General features: G+C 45.7%; 1 protein-coding gene and 2 long non-coding RNA genes across 3 annotated transcripts in view; 1 reads left to right on the top strand and 2 right to left on the bottom strand.

Annotated features, from left to right (window-relative positions):
- The window catches only part of RORA (RAR related orphan receptor A), a 717,927-nt gene extending 700,530 nt beyond the window's left edge, over positions 1-17,397 (bottom strand). Inside the window, exon 1 of the mRNA XM_045899942.3 lies at positions 17,117-17,397. Coding sequence (XP_045755898.1) covers positions 17,117-17,282 — 166 coding nt within the window. The 5' untranslated portion in view covers positions 17,283-17,397. The remainder of the gene's footprint in view (positions 1-17,116) is intronic.
- LOC135361570 (uncharacterized) lies at positions 6,981-12,805 on the bottom strand. Its single transcript, XR_010405000.1, has 2 exons — positions 9,361-12,805; positions 6,981-9,126 (listed from the first exon to the last, which is right to left on the bottom strand). It is a non-coding gene; the product is annotated as an uncharacterized LOC135361570 (long non-coding RNA).
- On the top strand, positions 16,213-23,767 carry LOC123861137 (uncharacterized). The gene is made up of 3 exons (XR_006794965.3): positions 16,213-16,678; positions 17,300-17,362; positions 17,683-23,767. It is a non-coding gene; the product is annotated as an uncharacterized LOC123861137 (long non-coding RNA).
- Positions 23,768-23,970: the final 203 nt, after the last annotated feature.

Raw genomic sequence — 23,970 nt, 5'->3', positions numbered from 1 at the left:
AAGAAAAGAATCATCACAAAATCACCCACTCCAAACCCTCCTTCCCCCTCAGAAGTGCCAACGGATAAAATATAAACCTCTTTGAAGAAAACTCCAGCCGGAGCTCAGCTTTCAGATTTTAGAAGACACTGGCATCCCAAGGCCTCCCCACTGTCAGATCAAACACACACAAAATGGTTCCCTGATATTTGCCCGGTTTCCCCCATACCATAAAAAACAGGCTTTCGTTTTAATCTACTTACCACACTGTGGGTGAAGGCCTCTAATTTCACAGCACAGAGATAACACAAATAATGCATATGACATATTAGTGGAATATCTACAGGGAAAGTATTTAGTCAGAGCTCACTGAAAACAATGGGGAGCTCAGCTGCCGCCTCCGAAGGCAAAGGAATGGCCCTTCCCACAGGCAGAGCCCCTCCTGTCACACTCACTGGAGTCAAAGTTAAGTTTGGCCTCTTAGTATCCAAGTTGTTTTAAGTCAACAGGTCTCCCTAATGACACAGCAATTCTCTAGTCCCTCCGTGGGCGGTGATGTTGTCAACTCCTTTCCAGGACCTCCAGAGGCTACTCCATGTCAGCAAGCCCCTTGAAAACACCAAGTGCCACAAACACAGAGCGGCAATCCCACCATATCATCATCAACCACCATTGTCTGCCCCGCCAATAAACACTTGTGCCTTTCTGTGTGTCTCTCAACTACAAAAAAAAAAAAAAAAAAAATCTCCCATTTAGTTTCCCATGGTCAGACCCATCCTTTGAAGATCTCACACCCTTTCTCAAGACCCTCTTTCAACTTTCTCTCCCACGAAGCCTTTCTCCCAGGGTAATGTGGAGACCTCCCCACAGCTACTATTCATTCCATTTCTCCCAACCTTGAGGTTCTGCCAAGTGTGAGGCAGATTCCCTTTAGAGACAGGATAAATCAATGGTGAGCTGTGTAGAAAGTTTAAAAAAAGGGGGGGGAGGGGGGCAACAACTCTACAATCATCAATTAGACATGATGGGAAGGAGACCACCATCAAAGCAGATAAAATTCAAATGCAACCTGCAGCAGCAAAATGTATTACAACCTCACTCTAACTTTAGAGACATTCTTGGTGGGGTGTTTTGTTTTTGTTTTTTTTTTAATGCCTTTGGTATACGTGAAATTCCTGAGTCTAAAGCCAGTTTTTTGAGATACTTTTCTCTGTTGAGGCATCAATCCATCCCTTTCACTTTCTCAACCACACCCACTTGGACCTTCGGGCTTCTCTTCTCTTGACGTAAACATGTACACATGTCCTGGTAGAAAAATTTCACCTTCCAATCCCCTGTTAAAAACACCACTCCATAACGCCTACAGCCCAGCTGTCCCTCCTGAGCTCCAGGCCCTTGTTAAAATACTGGTTTTCCTGATTCCCCGGCTAACACTCTCCCTGCCAGCCCCCGATCTCCAGCTGCCCATGAGACGCTTCCCCAGAACCTCCAACTCAGCCCTGGGGACCCGGACCTTCTCCCCGTTCACATCCCACCCCAGACTGTCCCAGCCGGTAATTCTACCCAGCTCAGGTACCGAATGCTGCCATCACCTCCCTGTGAGCCTACGATTTCACCTCCCAGGAAATGCTACCTCGGAGCCCACCACCTCCACCCCCCATCCCCACCCCACCCTGAGACCTGGCCTGCACTAACTATATCTCTTCAGAACTGTCACAGCGATCTCCTAACTTGGTTCCTTATCTACACTGTCAATTTTCCACCCCAACTTCAAACACAGTTATGCTTAAGGACCTTATCAAAAAGAAATCTGATATTTTGCACTTGCTCAAAATTTTGCATAGGAAAATGTCCAAGATGCTTACCTGGGCCCCTTTCTCCTTTGTCCAGCTTCATCTCCTGGTCCCTGCCAACATACTTCATGCCCCGGCCGAGCTACACCTCGTTCACCCTACCTAAATGTGCCGGGAACTTGCATCTCGTGTATCCTGGCCCAGGACGGGCTCTCACTTTTTGTCTTTGAGGTAAATCTCTCCACATTTTCCCCAAAACTAGGCGAAGCGACCTTTCTCATTGAGCTTTCCCTGACCCCTCATGAGGGGAGTTCTCCCTCTTCTGTGTGCTACATATTAGGTAAGTATCTCTGGTTATAGCACTCTCCACATTTTTTGAAATTACTGTGTCTTTCCTGCCTATCAACTCCCTTAACTTGTACCTCCACTGAGCGGCACGTGACCTGACACACAGTAAGTGCTCAATAAATACTTGATGAATGAAGGAAAGAAGGCAATATATGGCATCACCTTTAAACATCTGAAGCTTTCGAAGAATATGAGATGTTCTTGCCTCATCCCCGTCTTCCCTCTGCTTGCACATATTGATTCTAAACTGCACGGTCACTGGCATCCTGAGAGCACTCACTGAACGCCCAAGTGACAGACAGAGAAATGGGACAGAAGACTCGAGACAATCTACAACGCTGCCCTCCAGGAACTGAGACCAGTGAGAAGACAGACACACCAAAGCAGCAAAATATGAATTCAATAAGGACTCTAACTAACGAGCGATAAAACCAGAGTGTGTTTGCTCCTAAGAAATAATAATGGAAAAGACTAATTAATAAAGGGATGTTGTCAAACACCATGGTCATTTTCATTATAACATTTTATTAGGCGCAATAGGATATTGGTACTTTTTCATTGAGGTGTGCAATAAAATTTCTCCACTAAATACATCCTTAATCCACATGCCAGGCATTGATGCTGGGTGCTCTCTCCTCAAATGCTCGTGGAGTTTAAAGTCAACATTGTTGATCTGTGATACAGCGAGCGCACAGTTGTTTAAGAAGCAAATTTGCCTTCAACATTTTGGTCATCAGAGCAAGCATGATATATATTAAAGTTAAATATATTCTAAACTACATATACTCTCATCTCTTTGGATGAGGTCCTTCTGAGGTTCCAGATTACCAGGGGGTGGTATTGACAATGGTGCAAAAGCAAAACTCTGGAACAGAGGGAGGGAAGAGATGGAGATGACAATAAAATCTCTTCTAGAAGGCCACTGCAGGAAAATCCCTTCCAGATGGCCACTGCACAAAAACATAGGAACGGAGGCTTGGATGCAGCAATTCAGCCTGGAGATGCCCCAGGTAACTCTTCAGAAGCCCCCTGGAGATACCTCCCTGAGAGCTGGAAACTCACACGCAATGCCAAATGACCCCACCCATACCAGTGCTCTTAGGAGTGAAGGGATAATGTCACTGGAACCACGGCAAAGCCTAACAGAGTCATGGACTTTCTAACTTATATGTCCCACGGGGAGCAACCACACTGGATGCTGCCTTCTCAAATCCTGTTTCTGCTCTAGGGTTAGCTAATGACTTAAGGCATAAAAATATGCCTCTATCGTGGCACTGTGGAGGAAGTCCTTTGGCCAGTGTCCTTCCTTGGGAGACAAGTGACAAAATACAATGACCCTCGTTCCCGGGCCTTAATGGTTCTTTCCCAACCTGATAAATATCAATGAATAGAGGTTCTCAGACATGGTAATAAGGACCAAGAGGCTGAAACAAATAGACGAAGCCTTGTTTGCAAACCCTGTCCTAGATCCCATATTGACCTCGCCTGCCATAACTAACATCCCTCCCCATCAGGTCAGCCAACTTGCTGTAAGGCAAAAAGAAGGCAAGCATTTTTATGCCACAGTCATCACGGATTTTCTGGATCTGCCTGACGGGCACGATATATGTGTGTGCCTGTGTATATATGTGTATGGACATGTGTGTATGTGCGTGTATATACAGACATCTACATTTACATTTAAACATAGAAGGATGAACTTTTTCACTAAACAATGGCTTATTTTCACTAACTATTCGATATTAAAGGATTGGGGCTTCTCAGCTAGAGTCTGTTTCTTAAAATCCAGCCACTCTACGCCTGTATGTGCGTGTGTATTACCCACACTATCACAATACAAATTAGACCAAATAGATGCGTAATTAATGGTGTAATTTGCTTTACAATGGCACCATCACTATGGCATTACTCTATTTTCATGGCTACTGCGTTATTAGAACTGGCTTCCAACATCGAATAAAGAAATAAAACAACCTAATCAGAATGTCAATTAACTCTGTAAAAGTCATGTAATATATCGAAACAAAAACATTTTCACATCCAAGAAAGACGAGTTTCCACTTTAGGTTCACTTCCTCTTCCTTGCTAATGCTTCTACCTACTATACTTTGACCTATGCTAGTCCAATTATAAGCCAAAATCAATACAGGACCCTCAGCAAGTTTAACTGATTCTCTAAGAAAGGATATTCTAATTCATCAGCACATCCTCCCCTTATGCTAACGTTATTTCCCCAGGTTTACCCAACCCCATGATGGTACCCGTAACTACTCTTTCTCACACTGCTCTCTCTCATCAGCTCAACTACTGTAACAGCAGAGCAATTTCGAGCAGGTTGTGAGTCTCTGACAGTATTGCTTGCAAAGTGCATGTAAATTATTAGATTACGTTACAAGTGAAAGACTCAGCAGTGGGTCACCGTAGTGGGGCATTAATGCAGAACAAGTTGAATGGAACCCTCACAGACAAGCTTCTCCAATGTAATTTTTTGGCAGGGAGGAGAAAGTGAGTGAAGGGGAAGGGAAGGCAGGGAATGATGACGGGTTGCTGAGAAATGAGGCGTGAGAGAGCTCCGAAGCACAGTGGGAAGGAGGGCGCTGCCACGGCCTCAGTGGTTGGAGGAGGCAGCCGGCAGTGTGGAAGGAACAGCAAGGGTGGGGAGAGGGGACAGGCAGACAGGGACCCTCTTCTGATTCAGCGGAGGCTGTGGGGTGTCAGCTCAGGGAGCCCAAGTGCCTAATGGGGTTGAGCTTCAGGGATTCATCCTCATAAGCATCCAACCCGCGGTGGTTGAGCTGAGTGAGGGGGGCAGAGCCAGTCAGGAAAGGGAACTAGCAGTAAGGTTTTCGATGCCTTCGCATACTCTTGCTTATTTCGTAGAGCAACCCATCAGAACCGAGGAGGAGTGATCGAAGGAAAGGGAGTCAGACACCTGAAGAAGAGACAGGTGAGAGGAGGCCAGAGGGCCCCTGTTTCTGTATGTGCCCCATTATCACCACCATCACACACCAGGCGTGCCGGGCATCCTGCGAGGGGCCGCACATGCCTAATCACAGGTGGTCCTCAACCACCTTGGGAAGCCAGCCTCATAAACATCTCCAGTTTTCAAGCGATGAAAAAAACAGACTGAGCGGTGAATGCACTTACCTAAGGTCACACGGCTAGCACCCAGCATACCTGGGCCTCTGGCCCACGTCTGTCTCGCTCCCAGCATGCTTGTAATAAGCATGCATGCTGTTTCCCAACACGTCCGGCCTTCATCTGAGTTGCTCAAGACCGGAGCAGGCCTGAACCTGCCACTGAGGGGAGGACTGGTGGTTCCAAGAGAGACAGAAATAGGACAAACAGGGGCAGCCGGGTCCAAACCCAAGGCCCAGCTGGAAGCTGAAGCAAGCAGAAGCTGTGCTTGCTGAGTCGGGAAGCACAGAGCTCAATCTACTGAACAAGTGGCCGGCGAGGCAGGGCAATGTGACAGAGATTCTCTGCACAGTTGATGGGGTACTTACTTTTTGCAAAGCACTGTGCAGGAGTGAAAGAATAAACCATGGTGCTGGTCTTCTTGGGGAGACTAGTTACCTCTCTGGGAAGTAACACTGTAAGATAACAGAAAGGAACCTGGCAAAGAAAGAGGTTGCATGCTTACTGCATGAGCCAGGTCCACATGACTGACAACTGTGGAAGACAGGGGTCACGAGAACTGCAGGAGGGAGAGGGTGAGTCTTATCTCCTAGCCTTATCGAAAACGATTGCAGGCTTTCAAGAAGCAAAGAGAGATAGGGGCAGAAGATGGAAGACGGGGTTGGGAAGAAGAGGGGAAGGGTGAACGCATGTATGAGGAACAGGACTAAAGAAGGCCAAGGCCAAGACACATGGAGAAGAGAATCATCAGAAGTAACCCAGACCTTGGGCTTCACTGAGAGATACCACCCCTAGCATGCAAGATCCAGGAAGGCGGGGATCTGCCCTCTCTCATGTGCTGCTTTTTCACACACAAGGTGCTCAGCAAATCTTCGTGGAATGAAAGAATGCCACCCTCAGGCTTTCCCTCAGTGACATCAAATCCAAGCAAAGGGGATCCCAGAATCTACATTCCAAGCCAGGCTTGGCGGATACATGCCTAAATGTAATAGGATATTAACGAGCATGTGCTAAAAGTGGCATGAAGATACCACATGACAAATAATAAGTATTTACATTATTTTTCCCTCCCCCACCTCCTCCCTGAAATCATAATGAGTAACACCTGGAGTCCAACATCAGTTACTGTGGAAACACTCCATGCCTCCGACTGCCAGGCCACGGCTCACAAAAAGGCTGCTTCTACCTCATGCCCAGGACAGAGTTTTTAAAATTGTGAGAGGCAGCCCATAAATAGATCATGAAACCAATTTGGTGGCTCGTGATTTGGATCTTGTCTTTAAATAATAGAGCAAAAATAACAGTGCATCCCAGGTAAAGGATAAATGTTTTACATGAAAAGTTTATCGCACGCACGTGTGTGTGTGTGTGTGCGCGCGCACGGCCTCACAACGTATTATTTCCTCTCATTGTAGGACACGGTATAAACACTTAAAAGACACTGCCCTAGGGTGCCTGGGTGGCTCAGTCGTTAAGCGTCTGCCTTCAGCTCAGGTCATGATCCCAGGGTCCTGGGATCGAGTCCCGCATCGGGCTCCCTGCTTGGCAGGAAGCCTGCTTCTCCCTCTCCCACTCCCCCTGCTTGTATTCCCTGTCTCACTATCTCTCTCTCTGTCAAATAAATAAATTAAAAAAAAATCTTTATAAAAAAAAAAAAAGACACTGCCCTAGAGGGGCAAGAAATTCCAATATTGGACATTTCTTTTTCAAATTCAAGCTGAATGACCCTTGTCTTCCTGACAATCCTGGCTGAATGTGACTGTCAGAGGTACTACTCTTTGGGCCAGTAAACTTGGCCCATCCTAAAACATCAAGAAATTCCACGTAACATACTAAGTTCAGAATTAGTTCCTTCAAAGTACCCCCAGTTTCACAACATACAAACAATCTTTTTGGAGAAAAAAAAGTAAGATTTATTTTTTTCTAGTTACAAAAGTAATACACGTATAAGGCAGGAAAGTAAAAAATACAGAAGAGCACAAAGAAAAAAAACTCACACCGGAAATAACCATTTTATCATTTCATCATTAAGGTGTACGTGGGTCCATATTAATACACACACACTATAGTTTTTTACAAAAATGATGTCATTCTGTGCACACTGCTATGAAGGTTATTACTTTTCACGAACAGATGACATTTTCCCTTATCAAGAGAGATTTTTCTACTACAACAGGATTTTTACTGGCTACATAGTATTCCGTGGGTGGAACTGCTGCTGAGCATCTCTGTAAAAGGCACTTGCCTTACACCCTCTGTCTTGGGAAAAGCGGCAGCTGCCAAGAGCCAGCCTCCCCCACTCTACCCTCTGGCTGCGTCCAGCTCCAGCAAGCATCACTGCCCAGGCCGGGACCAACGACCAGATGCTCCCCTCCAGAGCCTCTATTTTACGTTCTACCGATTCAGCAGCGCGTGAGGCACCAGCACTATCTTCACTATGCTTTAGAATGGCTCTATTAATACCACCACCAGTTCACTGGCTAATTTTGCTACAATAATAAAAATGCCCAGTGGGACTGGAAAACATAACCATTATTGATAATGTTCCATTACTGATGCACAACCAACATAACGTGCACAAACTTCCACACACGTCAACCACCTCCTGCTGGATGAACTTGCGTACACACTGTAATATCCTCAGGGGGCTCCCCTGGCGGGGCAGGAACTTGATTCTGTACCTTACTGGAATTTCTGAACATCTCGGCACAGCACATGAGTGGAAGGAACACTGGAAGTAGAAGACCCGTATCCCTTGCTACTTACTGGGAATGGGACCTCGAATGCATTATTAGACCTCTGTGGGCGTCAGTGTAAAGGAGGAAGGCCAGGCTGGATGATTCATAAGGCCCCTTCTGGCTCTAACAGGCTTTGGGCTAATAAAGCATGACCAATGCCAGCATCATGAGCAAGCAACCCCACACCGAGCACACACCCTCGAGCTCGAGATTAGGAAACTTGCTAGAGCCTCTCGGCGTCGCATCAGTTCTTCTACTGATTCTCTGCAGGGCCTCAAGAAATGTGAGAGCCTCGCTAATCTTCAACCTCCCTCCTTCACGCTGTGAAATTGTGAAATTTTACATCTTCCAGGTTAACAGGCTGGTCTCCAGAAATTGTCAGGGTTCCCGCTTTCTGCATCCACGTGCTCGTGAGAAGTGGGCCACAGGTGCTGGAGAGGGTAAAATGCAACTCGCACCTTCACACTTGTCCTCACTGGTCAACTAATATGATCACTAAAAGAAGAATCATTTTTGATTATCAAAGTGTTTCCCTTGCCTTTGCTTTCCAATGCTTCATTACCCAGACAATTGAGAGCTACGGGCAGTTCATCCTCCCAGATGCCCTGTCCTTTCAGACATAATATCCCCATCACACAAACGTTCCTGGGAGTACACCGCTGTATCCTTACCGCGGCCTTCTTACCATACACTGGCTTCATGGACTGTACAGTGAAAATGAAAAGCAATACAGTTTATTGAAGAGTTTTTAGATTTGCTAAATATACCCTTGTTTCTTCTGTGATTTGTATGTTGAAAATCCATTAACTGCTATACAGACAGTCTTCCCCAGGCCTGGCATCGATCACATGGGATGAGAGAAGCTTCTCTGCTTCTGGAAGGGCAGAATCACATCTGGCTGTCTTCTCTCCATCTTTGTCCATTTCTTCAGGTTTCTTTAAAACTAATTGGAAGAGTCAATAAACATGCCCGCCAATTCCCTTAACACACTAGGAAGCAGATCATCATGCCCTTCAGAACTGTTCTTGTTCTGTGTTTCCAAGTATTCCCTTACCTGCCTTTGTCAATTGGCATTCTCGACAAGTTCGTCATAACTTCTCAAAGTGTCAACTTTTCCTCTTTTCATTGCCCTTGTTAAAGATAATTTAAAATTAGAAAGTCACATTCCCCGCCATTTCAGAGTCAATGCTAATTTCATTTTCCTTTGCACCGAAGTCTCCTTCCCTCTAGGGATTCCCTTCCTCGTTCACAGCCCCCACTCCCCAGCCCCAAACAGGCATTCTTCATCCCTGTATGCACTGTTCCATTCCCCTACTGTACCCTTCTTATCTCTCCCCCAAAATACTTCACCCAGTGAAACACACTTTAGCTTGTGGTTCTCCTTCCTTCACTCCACTTCTGAGAGAAATGTCTGTGTCTGGAGATTGTAAAGTCACCTTCAGGAAAGAGGCATACAGTTGGCTGTCAATTAATCAGGACAAGACAGAAAAAAATTACATCGTGTGCAGCTTTGCTTCTCAGTACATGCATTTATGCTTTGGGGATCAAGAGGATTTCTCCCATACAACCTAAAATTCATATTTATGCCTTTTGTTTGGCTATAACTCATTCTCTACCTAGCAGCACAGTAGTTAATAGTCTGGATTATTTAAAGCAGTGATTACCATAGCTCATTATAAATTCAAGTATTGGCCCCTCATTTTCCCCCCATTCTGTTTCACCTCTATCCTTTGCAATCTGCCTATTTATCCTTGGTAGCGCTCTTTGCTCATAAGTCCAATAATTTTATATTCTGTAATTTTTAGCCCCACATCTAGTTTGACATACAGATTTTTAAGTCAGTTTATTTTCCCCCATTAAGCACGGACCCAAACGTCACCATTCCTGTCACGTATACAATTCCATCAAGTTTCAGAGTGTCATTTATACACAATTTTATTTCTTCTTACTTCTTTCACACACGCCTACCACTTACGTACAGCAACTTCACTACATTCATATTTCATAAACTTCATCAGTATTCAGCCAAATCCTCCCCCGAAGTAAGCTAGGTATTTTTAACAGTGCGCTGCCTCTTTCACAGGCTTGAGGATCCTGTACTAAGTAGCACCCTTCCTTGCACCCCAGACGAGTTTCATCTATGATGGTCGGTTCGTGAATGGGGGAACTTCCTGATTATTTCAAAAAACTTTCAGATAGTTCACAACCAAAACGCAAATGCCCAGTAACATTGCTAGAGATGATTCGAAGCTGGGAGATTATAAATCCTCTATGCCACACGCATTCCTACTCTGTTCCAGCCTCTGATTGAGCTTCGGGGAGAACAGCGCTGGTACAGAAACTCCCTGGCCTGGCCTGCAGTCCTCCGGCACCTTCAAGGGTGTGGGAGACCTGTACTCTCAACTGGTGGTGGACCCTGGAGAGGGCTCTGCAGCTGGCCACCAGGGCCTCAGTTCTGTGGACGAGACAATCACCAGGAAACCACAGGGCCACGCCATTGTCAATGTGCCACAGGACATACTGTGATAAGACAGTCTGTAATGTAATAATGACATGTCAATGAAGGCCATAAACATCTGGTAGGGGAAGAAAGGAAAAAAAAAAGGCAAAAAACCAAAAAACAACTGTTCTTCCACCAACACAAGGGAACTGTTACCTGCAATTCCTTTTCATGTTGGCACATAAAAGCGGGAACAAAAAGCAAGCCACGAGACGTGGCTCAGTTATTCCTCATCACGCTCCATTCCCCTCTTCTATGGACTTCTCTAGACAATTTCCTTGATGTTCTTACACCAAAACCAAAACAACAACAATAATAATAATAATAACTGGGCTGTCACAAAAGAACACCACGACCCCTAAGATGAATTTGCAATGCTGGGACAACAAGGATATCAGAAGATAACCACAGACTACCATTAAATCACATGGGACGGCCCTGAGAAAGTCAGCCTCTGATGGTGCCATCCTGGGCATGCTTTCCATACTGGTCCAGTGAACAAAGGCCCAGGCTTTAAAGGAGAATTTCCTTTGGGGGAATTTAAATGTTCTTTATTGATATTCTTGAAAGTCTTCCCTCCAACCCTAGAATTTCCTAGTTTTTAGGATTTATGATACCCTCTCAATATATCTAAGGAAGAGGCAAAATTAGCCGATATTTCTATCTACCATTATTACATGGGGGTGAAGTTACACAATGCTATGGTAATACATTACATAACTTATTTGTAAATACAACAGTCTTCCTAAACATCTAAGAATGATTTTACATCCTCTGTTAACTGCAGGGAAAGCGTTAAGGCTCTAGATTCAGGTTGAAATTTTCCTAGAAAGTAAAAACCTCAATTAACCAGAATCAACTAATTAAAGTGAATTTCCGTTTTGCTCCTTGCAAGTTAGAGACCAAGAAAGGCAAATAACAAAACATACTGATATTGAGGATTTAACAGAAAAAGAAAACAATTTCCAAGCTGGGATCAGGGCAGATTTAGTCCAGTCTCTGACACTGTCCCCATTCACAGTTCTATAATGTACAATCAGAATTCATCCTCAGAACAGTGACCCTATGGCACTGTAAGATCCTCAAACCTCAAAGAAAGATTCGATTACATTCCCCATGTTCTTTCCTAGGGTAGGAAAGGGGACCAGTACATTTAAAAGAAACATATTCAAAGAGAAAAAGGAAAGATCCGGTGAATCTACTGTTAGCCAGAAAAACGAATTCACCAGTAATGCCTTGGCACTCTTATAGAAAAATCATGATTTACTGTATATTAATCGAAACTTGAACACTGATTATCTGGAGAATTTTTTTAAAGCATTAATTCAAAATGATTCGCTTTTATTTCTCTTAACGTACGGTTTAGTAAGGTGGGTGAAAAATTGAAAAGCTCGTTTCCAAACTAACACTTCCCATTATGACTCTCACACACACACACCACACACCGCACACATACACACAATCCCCCCCGCAAAAAAAACAAAACATTTCTTTGTATGATAGAAGAGAGAACAATACAGAGAAAAAGAGACAGAGAGAGAGAGAGACTGTTCCTAAATTCTCAGTGAGGATGACAGTCTTCATATTCAGAAAGATATTCCACATTCTAGGTTGGGGTTCACTCTGGTACCTTAAGGCCTTTCAAAGCAGACTGTTGTTGCTCTGGAAAAATCTATCACTAATCTAGGATGATTGGTCAGGAATCTCCCTGAGGGAGTGGACGACGTCTACCTCAGAGTACCTGAACAATGGCTCACGGAAGACAAAGAGCTTACGCAGCAGGTTATGTCATATGAAGAGAGCTGGGTTTTCTACAAAATTTTAGTCTCTGGCACAAGGGCAGTCACATTATAATTTTTCCCCAGACACCTGAAATGTCATTATGTATTCTGCTTCTACAAACACGTAAGTACATATGTAACCTAAGAAGCGCAATTCACCAAGTAGACTAAGACCACGGATGAGGGCAGAGAGGAGCAGCACTCTCAGAAAAAGTGGCCTAAGCCGTAAGAGACTGTACCACACAAACAGAATTTTCAGTGACATCCAACTCAAGTCTGCCCTTCCAACAACACACCCCAACTTTCTGGAAGCAAAAATGGGAACACGTGGAGAAAAGTGTGCATCTCCAGTCAGAAGTGACAAGAGTGTTGGCCAAGGAGAAGGAGCCATGGGCTTGTCTCACTTGCATTCCAACGGTTAGCTCTGGACAGGGGTCAGTTTGCTTCCAAAAGCAATGCAGCTGTCCCCCCAAATCCTCACAACGTTCCCCCTGGAGGCACAACAATGAATATTCTCGAACCTCCCTGCAATCCCACCCAGGAGCCTGGTGTGGAACGAGCAGTGTGTGCTGCACCCCCAACCCCCACCCCCACCTCTGCTGCCTTGAAAACATGAGCTTAAGGGTCTCAGGGGAGGGGGCTTCCACGCAGACTCTGTATTTCAGTTTTGGAAATGGAGGCATTTTCTAGAAAAAGCCAAGGCTCCTCATGATGCTGGTAGGTTCTGGAAAATTCCAGCAGGTGGCTAACATAAAAAGAGTCTGCTATACACGGGTTTTGGCCACTCAGGATTTGACTTCTGGATTAATAATTCAATTCTTTTTAAGAAAGAACGGGGGAAGCAACAGGAAAGGTTATCATAACTATCACCAAATGCATTTTCTAAAACTATTCCAGTACATTTTTTAAGGGTATAACTATAAATGTTTTTATGAGCAATTTACCGGAAAATTAAAGTCCCTTAGTTTAAAAAACAATTATTCCATCCCTCCGGCAAAGGATTTTATGCCAGCCAGGAGCTCTTTCAAACTATGGGGCATCACTTGGTCACTGTGGAGAGCCTGGTCCGTGTCAGAAAAGTTGATCTGAGAATCAATGTCTAGAAAAGGCTATAAACTACCAGGCAAGAAGGACACCTACCTGAAAGTGAATCAGCCAAGACAGAAAGGGGGACGTGAAGGCCAAGCACTTTGGTTTACATGGTTCTAGAAGTCCTCAGGGCTACAAAGAAACTACAGGCCTTGTTAACTGATTTTAAATCAATCTAAGCTGAGCCTCCAGGGGGTTCAATCTCAACCCAACTGAGCTTTTCAGTATTAATCCCATCTTTGGTTTCGATTTTTTCCTTAGGTCGGCCTGCCCTAAAAGCCTTCAACCTGTAACACTGGTGTTCCAAACCAAGTGCGAGCCACACAGCCCTGTGAGGATAACTTTAGGAAAGTGAAATATGTAAGCTTCTGGCATGCATATAATAATGAGATTCTGGAAAAGGGTTTTTAACAACAGTTATGTCACAATGCTTATGGCTCCCTGAAGTCCCTGAAAGCCTTGTTAAATTAAAGATTCGCTGTGGTTTTTTTTTTTTCCCCTGCTTCATTCTTACTTCCCATGTTGCCTCTTGCCTTTCTTTTTTGCCTTTCGTTGGGTTGTAAAGATGGTACTGAATGACACCAGCCATCATCAGTACCACCTAGAAAACGGGACAGTTTCATTACAACTGCGAACATTCCCTGCTAGTTTTAAGGACAGGGGAAGGTCCACCTTTCAGATTACAAAGTCACACATCTGATTCTGGAAGCGCAGGCACCGAGGGTACGAAGCCTGTTCACGCGGGGACTCCCAGGAGTTTGGCATTCAGCAACAGCTTCAAGTCTACCTGGTAATGTCTCATGAGGTCACCTCAATGTCACGAGAATCCAGACCACAATTTCTGTGGACTGCAAACACTGGCTGGCTGGAGGCTAACCCTGCTACTTCTCTGGAAAGCATCTCCCAAATCCAAAAGCTTCCCACGTCACCCAATGCCAAGAACTCCATTCAATCCTCCTTGAGGTTGAAAATGCTAATTATAAGGTGATGATGTTTGCTTTTCCTTTTGAGTTGTGTGCCTTTCTGTTTTAAGTATTAAAAAGGCGTAATCACCTAGTGTGTAGGTGAATTTCTTTCCGATATTGTAATTTATGCAACATTAATACTGGATGCCAGCTCCCATTTTCTTGCTGCTTACACTCTGGGAGCCGACTTGCATATTCTGCCAACTCCATTACATCATCTGAAAACCCAAACATTTCCCATTTTCAAATCACTCTCATCTACCAGGCATACTTACACATTCTTTTTCTCCCTAGGTCACACACACAAAGACTGGGATCCCTGAGGAGCAGACACTACATCTGAGGTTAAAGTCTGCAAATGCACATAATTTCTGGAAGCTATTACTACTGCTGTGTTCACTAAAGGATGCCTCCATCTCTGACCTTCCTTTTTCCATTCAGACTGTTATATAACCTAGTGCCTGCGTGCAGGATGTGAGTTGAGGGTTTGGGCCTTACCTCTTCTCCCTCCCCCTAGTAAATCTCTGGAGAGATGGACAAGGGGGTTGGTTCAAAGAAGAGTGAGTGGAGGGTGACCCTCTAGGGGGCAAGGGGACAAAGGTCAACAGGTCAGCTGTGCAGGATGCATCCCACCCCTACTTTGTCCCTCTCCCCTTTTTGCTAAGCCTAGGGGGCTAGTGGTACTGAATGCCCCAGCCTTATATAATTTGCAAGAACAGCAAGTTACGGATTTGTTAGTCGGTTCTGCAGCTGCCACCCTGATCTCTCGCAAGAACACCTTCTGGCAAGAATGACACCTGAAGATGCTAATAACACACGGGAGGGCGAGGTTAAGGGGGGGGTGACAGCACAAATCAGAAATTAGTGTGGCTTCCTATATATATTATGTCCCCCCCTTTAAAAAAAAAAAAAAACTCAGAAACACATGAAGGGGATTTTCTCCAGTGTTTCTGATTAACCCTGTTACATAACCCGCTCGCATTCCAAATCCACCGTCTCAGGGTCTAAATATACTCTTTGCAGCCAAAAGCTCTCCACACACAAACTCACCGAGCTGGCGGCAGGACCCGGCCCCCAGCCCTGATCCCCCTCCCTCCCTTCCCGTCCCTTGCTGCACCCCCCCCCCCTTCCGCTGAAACCGCGGTTCGGCGTGTTCACTCCTCGGAAATCGCCTTTAATTAAATGTTTTTCGTGTGTGTCATCCTGATGGCTTTTACTGTACTCGAATTCCGTGAATGGGAAAGCTCCCGGACAGGGGGTGTGGCTAAGGGGGGGGGGGGGAGAGGAATACTGTAAAACAGCCAGCACATGATCAGCCATATTCCTACCTCCCAACTATAACATCGAGAGGAAGGGAGCGGCTCCCGGGCCCCCACTTGCCTCTCTCCAGCCCTCCCCAATCGCCGCCAGAAGCCGAGTGGCAAGAGGAGGGGGCGCGCTGGGCCAGTGCCCAAGCCCGGGCTGGAGATCCTCCTGATCCCCAGCCCTTGGGCTGCTCGCGCGAGCCTGCTTCCTCCGGAGTGACAGGCGTGATTTATACATTATTTACAACAGTAATTAAAGCCGTAGCTTCCTCCTGTTCTTTGCAAACTCCAGGCGCAATCAAATAAATAATCCCCCACCTCCAAGAAAACCCCCCACATCAGCTTCCGACACCTTTAAGAAAGAGAGAGAGTGAGCTTTCCCCAACACTCGACTTTGACTAGGAAAAAGCAAGGAGGGGGCAATGGAGTCCCCCGCCCCCCTCCCCGCACATACGCTCCAAAATGAAGTGTAAAAATCGCTCGGGGGGGGGGGGGGACATCTCTCGCACTATCCAACCAGCATTCAACTCTCGCTGACCATTCCCAGGTTCTTGCAGAAACGCTTGAACCTCAGAGAGGGAAGGATTCCCAGGGCAGAAATAAGTTTGGGTGCATTTCGAGCTTTCTGTTCCTGCTTGTTTGCTTTTGCAGACGCTCACTCCGAATGCGCGTGGAGCGCCCCACAGCACCACCGCCCTCCGCGCGCTAGCGCGCACACGCCCCCCACCAGCCTGGGCGCCGGGCTGCGAACCCCGGGTCTGCAAACTTGCGGATCTCCCCTCGCCGCGCCCGCCAGACAACTTGGCGAGCGCCTCACGCGCCCGCACCCCCCTTCCTCCATGGAGCCCTTCCTCCAAATCCCAAACCCACCGCCGTGTTCCAGAGAAGGTGCCCCCGTCGCCCCCTGATCCAGGAGCGCCCCCTCGCCACCCCCCGGGGCTTCCCAGGTCGCTCACTCCTCCCGCACCCCCTCAGCTCTGCGGGGGACCGAAAACACACCCTGTCTGAGGCAGCCGGGGCCGAAACTGTCAAGAGGAGAAAAGGTAAAGCGGGAGGAGGGTGGCCATAAACGAATTTTTTTTTCCTTCTTAAAAGGACACTGCCGCTTTAAAAGTTTCTTTCCCGGGCCCCCACTCTCGGGTTCTCTGTGTTTTGGGGGAGCGTATTTAATTTGGGCTACGCGGCTTTCCTCCTCTCTTTGCAGAAAAATCAAAGCCAGGGGCTGAGCCCGCCGGCTGTCAACCCTCCTGCCGCCTCCCCCGCCCCCCTCTCCTCCCGCAACCCGAGAACGGGCTGCAAAAGTTTGCAACATTTCTGGGGGGCGGAGGGGGGAGGGGAGGGGGGCTCTCCGGGCTCGGGGCGCCGCTGCAGGCTCGCGCGCGGCCCCGGACCCCGCGCTCCGGGCGCCCGCTCCCGGCCGGCCCCCGCTCCGCTCCCGGGCTCCCGCCGCCCCCTCCTCAGCCCCTCTCGCAGCCTCCTACCTCTGCTGGTGCTGGAATAGCTCTGTCTGCGCACCGGGGCGGGCGGCTCGCTCTTGCGGGCGGATTCCTGGTTCAGCGGGGTCTCCCTGGCGCCGGCGGCCGCGTCCGCGCCGCTGCTGCCCGGCTCGCTGGCGGCGGGGTCGGGGGCTGCCGGAGCTGACTCCATGTTTTTTCCCAATGTAGAGATCGCTGGAGATGGCGAGCTCCGAGACTCCCTCTATCTTCTGTTTTCAGAGCAACTCTATGGTACCAAAAAAAAAAAAAAAAAAGAGGGGGGAGAAAGAGACCAGGGAGAGCAGGAGGGAGAGAGCAGGCGGCGGCGGGCGAGCGAGAGCGCGAGGGAGCGCGCGGAGTGTGTCTGGGTGGACGTCTGTGTGCGCCCGAGAGGGGTTGGGAGGCGGGTCTGGCCACAGGCAGCGCTAGCGAGAGCTTCTCCAGCCGGCCCCCACACCCACATTCCCCACCCTCCGGACCCCAGACCGAGAGCCACCGACTGGCTGCCAATTGGGGGGGGAGGGGGGCAGGAGGGGAGAGGCTCTCTTGCCCTGATCCTCCCCTTTGCCCAGCCCAGGGACAAAATTAAGATCAGCGAGATGATTCCGTGCCTACTTCTGAGACTCTCTCGGGAACAGAACTCGTCCCCATCTGCAGGCGGCGTGAGAAGAGACAAATGCGATCATCCACGGTGGGGAATCGCAGGTAGCTCCCTGCCAGCCCACCCCAGGACTGAGGAGAAAATAAAAAGGAATTCGACCTGGGCCGACAGACACCCCAAGGAAGGAGGAGGTTGGGGGGGACGTGGCACTTCTTACTTCGGGATGGGACGTCCAGTGGGTTTCCAGACTTAGTTTGATACATCTGTGTCTAAAACAGATTTTGGGTCTAGAATCGCCATGGACAGCCAATTTCTGGTGTGGTTGAAAGAGGTGGCTTTCAGCCGCTTTGCTGTTTCCTCTGAGAAGGATCCAGAAACCACTTGGCAGGGCAGTTTCTACTGAAGAAAACTTTGGCCTGTTTGGTTGACGACTATCTAAGCTGGTTGAAATATGCCACACTGCATCTAGTTCCTGTGTGGCTGCTAATTGTCAATATCCACTGGTCATTTTGCTATTAAATGTACAGTCTCATCCATAAAAGATATACTGAAGAGGCATTAATAATGTCTGGATGATAGAATTCAGATAATTAACAGCTCCTGATAAGTCACATCATTGTAGACATTATTCTGCACCTCCCTTCCATTGAAACATACCCATCACACAGTAGGTGTTTAATGAAATCCAAGGGAAGTAGAGAATTGCATCAGTATTACCGTGACCCCAAACTCCAATATGAAGGGACAATACAAATTGAATGAGTGGAAACCATTCAGGTGGTAGTAGCCTGACTTCTCTGCCTCAATACTCGATTCACCAGTTCTTTTTGCCTGCCCAGACACTGATGAAATCGGTACATTTTTAACACACACCCCCACCATCCTTTCAGAAAGCTCACAAATTTTGACGATAAAAAATATTATTATATACCAGAAGGTGGCATAAATATGTGTATTTAGGGGGTTGGGATGAGAGAAAGAAGTAGGGAACATTTTGCTTTTTCTACCTTCCTGGTTTGGAAAAAGGCTTTTTAAAAATAAGGTGGGAGGGGGGACCTAGTTAGATAATTGCTTAAGAGGAACCTCTATATGCCAAACTTCACACATGGTTTGTGTTACTGTTACTGATCTTGGTCTGATTTCAGATACACAATGCTATTTGCCATGGTCTGTGTGTTAAATCAGCAAAACCTGTGGTCCACTCTTCGGAGTGATGTAAATGAGATGTGAACGGTTCTGATACCTTAATCCAGTCTCTGCAAGGATCCCTGGCTTTAGCCTGTCTGTTGGCGCCTACAAACAAAGCCACGATTGTCTCCTCCATCCCAAATCAGATGTGTGGGTTTCCCCATACATCAAAGCACAGATTTCCAGAACAGCCTTCACACCATTTACAATTGGTTAGCCTGTTAATAATGTTCTTGATACAACTGACCTATCTTGTCACTCTTGACTTTTCTAAGTAAACAAATATATCAAAGTGCACAGTTTAATAAATAAGCGAGTGCCTCTGGGGAAGTGAATATCTCAAAATATATCCACTGCTTCCATATTTATTTTAAAATATTTTTAAACAATTTTTCATATTAAATTTCACCAATAATTCTATTTGGGATACAAGTGGCTCAAAACATACCCCTGGCTCCTTTTTAGGTACCAGTAGCAACTCATTAACATTTTTCTGGTTAAGTCTATTCCCCTGAGCCTTCAATTGGTTCCTTTGCTCTTCTCTAAGCTGGTATTTGTTCACCCTGGAAAGACCTTCCTGGAAATGGCCCTAGTGACCTTAGTCAACTAAGATAGAATCCATATTCCCTTCAGCAGTAAATTCCAGCTCCAAAAAGCCATTCCTCCTAACTCTCTAAAACAATTACTGCTTCTGCAACTTAAAACAATTGGGACCGAAAGTGCTTTCCCCAAGGGAAAAATAAAAGTGAGTTAGATACATTCCTTGACTGTCAGTCATTGTTACTAAAGTGTAAATTACCCAGGTTGGGGAAGCATTTGAAACCTGGAAAGCACAGTGATTAGGTTTATATATTTTACTTCCCTCATGCCCCTTGCCTGCTTACTAATTAAAGCTTAACAATTTTTCAAATATTTGGAAAGATGGAAGCCTTCCTTAGGCTCTGCTCGTTGACAAAGGGCAATAGTGTTTGCTTAAAAATGGTTATTTTACTTTGCACTACTGAGTTCTCTGACAGACGATGGCTTAGAAAATCTATGCTTTGTAGAAGAGATAAACCTAAATCCATTTTTTTGCAGACTGTTCTCTCCCTCCCCAAATTCTCCAAGACTCTTCCCTCCCTCCTGGCCAATCCCACGCTCCCCTCTTGATGGTAACAAGATGGTTTGTTTTCTCTTATTCCAAGGTAATTCCTGGGAACCTCTGAGTGAGCTTTGACTCCTCTTTCTCACCACTGGCCCTAGCTCTCCACATCTTCACGTACTTGCCAAGTGCTTTAAATTCTACCTCTGTGACCTGTGTCCCTTCTTTCCACAGCCACCACTCTAGTTCCAGACATTATTGCTCACCTACACCATTACAATAACCTTCCAAATAACTGGCCTTCAGTCTTATAACCATTCTAATCCATCCCAAATAACACTGCCAAGTTAATTACCCTGAACTACAACTCTCATTTCCCACCATGTCACTCCCCTGCTTACAAGACTTTAATGGCTCCCCATTGCCTATCCAATTAACTACTAACTAGTCAACACGGTATTCAAGGCTCTACCTCACTTATCTCCACACTCCTGCACCAGGAATGGCAAATTGATCTATCTCATGAAGGAGCTCCTGAGGTTGGTTGGAAAGGTGTGGGCTGTGATTAATTAATGTCGTCTCCCATGGGTGGAGGATTGGGAGTGTGACACTCATGCAGAGTTTGCCAAACTGCCTTACATCCTTACATAATCGCTGCAATCCCTGTGTAATCCTCAGACCAAGCCACGTGCTGCCTCCTACGCTTCTTCCTGCTTGTAGTGCGGGAGACAGGGACAGGTGCCTATGCGTCTTTTCCCCAAATGCTCTTCTTGCCCTCTCCGTTTACTGAAACTCTACCTATCAAGGTCCATTCTGAAAGGCAACTCTTCTGTGGAACCTTCTCTGATTTACCCCAAACCAAATATTTGAACTTAGTACTGTTGACCCTTGAACAACACAAGGGTTAGGGGCGCTGACCCACCGTGCAGTCGAAAATCCACATATAACTTTTGACTCCCCCCAAAACGTCACTAATAGCCTACTGTTCACTGGCAGCCTTACTGATAACATAAACAGTCAATTCACATTTAATTTGTCTATGCTTCATACACTGTTCTTAGAATAAAGTAAGCTAGAGAAAAGAAAATGTCATTAAGAAAATCATAAGGAAGAGAAAATACATTTAGAGTGCTGTACTATATTTATAGAAAAAAAAAATCCACAGATAAGTGGACCCATGCTGTTGAAACCTGGTTGGTCAAGGGTCAACTGTACTTTGCACCCCTTTTAAGGCACTTGGCACAATTTATCTATTTTGTGCTGTCCTTGGTTGAAGATTTGCCTTACTCTTCCTGGTAAAAGATACATTCCTTGAAAATAGGGACTCTGCCCTTGCACATAGTAGGCACTCATTAGAGTTAGTGGATTTGGGGAATGGAATTGATAAACTAATCATAACGTAGCATGTCCACACAGTGCTCTGTTACACAATGAGAATGAAAACCTAAGCGTTTCAACTTTCAATCACTTGAACTAAGCCTTTCCTTCCTGGATAAAAGATCAGTTGACATGTATGGGCTGTTAAAATTTATATATGCAAAAAAGTTGACAGTTATTTTCTTTGCATTTTGTGGAGAGGGAGAGCAGGAAAATTATGGAAATATATAGTAGAATATCCTTGGGAGAGGGGAGCTTTCTACAACATGCCTAAGAACAAAGAAGACAAAATTAAAACCGAGTGCCCAGACGACAAGTTTCTTTTCTTTCAAAAAAGCATCAAGAAGCTGAAGCTGAACTCTGCCGGAAGTAGAAGAAACTCAAATGAAAACACCGCACTGCTTTGGGGTATGGGAGGGACTTCATCCTCCTGCAAGGTTTGTAGGTACAGAGTCCGGCCAGGCCCAGCCAGCGAAGTCTGGGCTAGGAAGAGCCCACTGTTCAGATCAGAGAAGGAAGCCTGTAAACCTGAGGTCCTCACGGATGGGAACAGGAGAGCCAGGCTCACCAGATGCTAGGAAATAAGGAGGAAGATTTACTCTGGCTGATCCAGTGCAACTCTCTTCCCATTTTGTGAAAGAGAGAACTAAAATGCAGAGAACTGCCTTGCTCAAGACCACCCAGTTAATCAGTGGCCTGACCTGGTAGCCTCAGAGCAGGAATTCCAGACCCAGCCCTGCCACAGAGGAGCAGTCTAGGTCCGTTTCCTCATCTACAGATGAAGGTTGTTAGGAGGGTAGATGAGATGTTCTTCTAGAATGCGTGCCACTCAAAATTTTGCTACTATTCTTAGTCATCTTAGAGGATTTAATAAAATACTGTATACAACTGCCCTGTCCAGTACAGTAACCACTAGCTACAAGTGGCTACTGAATACTTGGAATGTGGCTAATCCAAATTGAACTATATGATATGTATTAAAACCAACATTAGAGTTTGAAGACAGTACACAAAAATGTAGTGTCTCATTAATAGTTTTATATTGATTGCATGTTGAAATGATAACAGTTTGCATCTATCGGGTTAAATAAAATATTCTGCTCAAGTTAATTTCATCTCTTTTAACTTTAAAAAATCTGGCTACGGGGGACAACTGGGTGGCTCAGACGGTTAGGTGTCTTAACTGTGGCTCAGGTCATGATCCCAGGGTCCTGGGATGAAGTCTGCTTCTCCCTCTGCCTGATGCTCCTTCTGCTTGTGCTCTCTGTTTCTCTCTGACAAATAAATAAAATCTTTAAAAAAAATCTGACTACTGAAAATATAAAATTTGTATGTGCTTTGCTTTATATATCTGTTGGATAGTGCTAATATGGAACATATATGGCACATAGTAGGTGTATGATGATTTAGAGTAATCACTAGTGTTCAACTGGGGTATCACTGGGTCGAGAGTTAAATGACATCTATCTTGTCATTTTACAAAATCTTCATTGTTCTCCTATTACTTGCAGGGTATTGAGCTGGAGTCTAGGGAAAATAGAGACAGAACTATTATGTCTTACAGAGAAGGTAAAAAGTGCACACCAAACCTTAGTGGCATTCAGGGATGAGGCTACAATGGCCCTAGAGACCAGCATCTAAGTTGCTAAAAGTCTTTCTCAGGAAACAGAACACAAAGCAAAACTGAGCAGGAAGTACAGAGATTTCCCATATACTTCCTGCTCCTATATATTCACCACGTCCCCCCATAACATCCCACACCAGAGGGGTATATTTGTTACAACTGATGAACTTACATTGGCACACCCAAAGTCCATCATTTACATTAAGGTTCACTCTTGGTGTTGTACATCCTTTGGGTTTTGATAAATGTATAATGACATGTATCCGCCATTATAATATTGAACAGAGCAGTTTCACTGCCCTGAAAATACTCTCTGCTCCTCCTATTCATCCCTCCCTCTCCCTGACCCTAGCAACCACTGATTTTTTTTCTTAAAGATTTTATTTATCTATTTGAGAGAGAGACAGAGAGTGAACACAAGCGTCAGGCAGAGGGAGAAGCAGGCTCCCCGCGGAGCAGGGTGCCCAACAAGGGGCTCGATCCTGGGACTCCAGGATCATGACCTGAGCCGAAAGCAGATGCTTAACTGACTGAGCCATCCAGGTGCCCTGCAACCACTGATTTTTTTACTGTCTCCATAGTTTAGCTTTTCCAGAACATCACACAGAATATATATATATAGCCTTTTCAGGTCGCCTTCTTTCACTTAGTAATTAATACGCATGTAAATTTCCTCATTCCATAACTTAATAGCTGATTTCTTTTTAGCACAAAATAATATTCCATTGTCTGGATATACCACAGTTTATCTATTCACCAACTGAAGGACATCTTGGTTGTTTTCAAGTTTTGGCAATTGTGAATAAAGCTGCTCTAAACACCCTATGTGCAGGTTTTTGTGTGGACATAAGTTTCCAATTCCTTGGGTAAATACCAAGGAGCCCAATTGCTGGATTATATGGTAAGAGTATGTTGAGTTTTTTAAGAAATTACCAAACTCCCTCCCAAAGAGGCTGCACCATTTTGCATTCCCACCAGCAGTAAATGAG

Source organism: Mirounga angustirostris, unplaced genomic scaffold (assembly GCF_029215605.1).
Source record: "Mirounga angustirostris isolate CCGP_5_RB_7025 unplaced genomic scaffold, mMirAng1.0.hap1 SCAF_9, whole genome shotgun sequence".
In the NCBI taxonomy this organism is placed as follows: Eukaryota; Metazoa; Chordata; class Mammalia; order Carnivora; family Phocidae; genus Mirounga; species Mirounga angustirostris.
The sequence above is the reverse complement of the archived record's forward strand: the minus strand, read 5'-3'. Positions and strand labels throughout refer to the sequence as shown.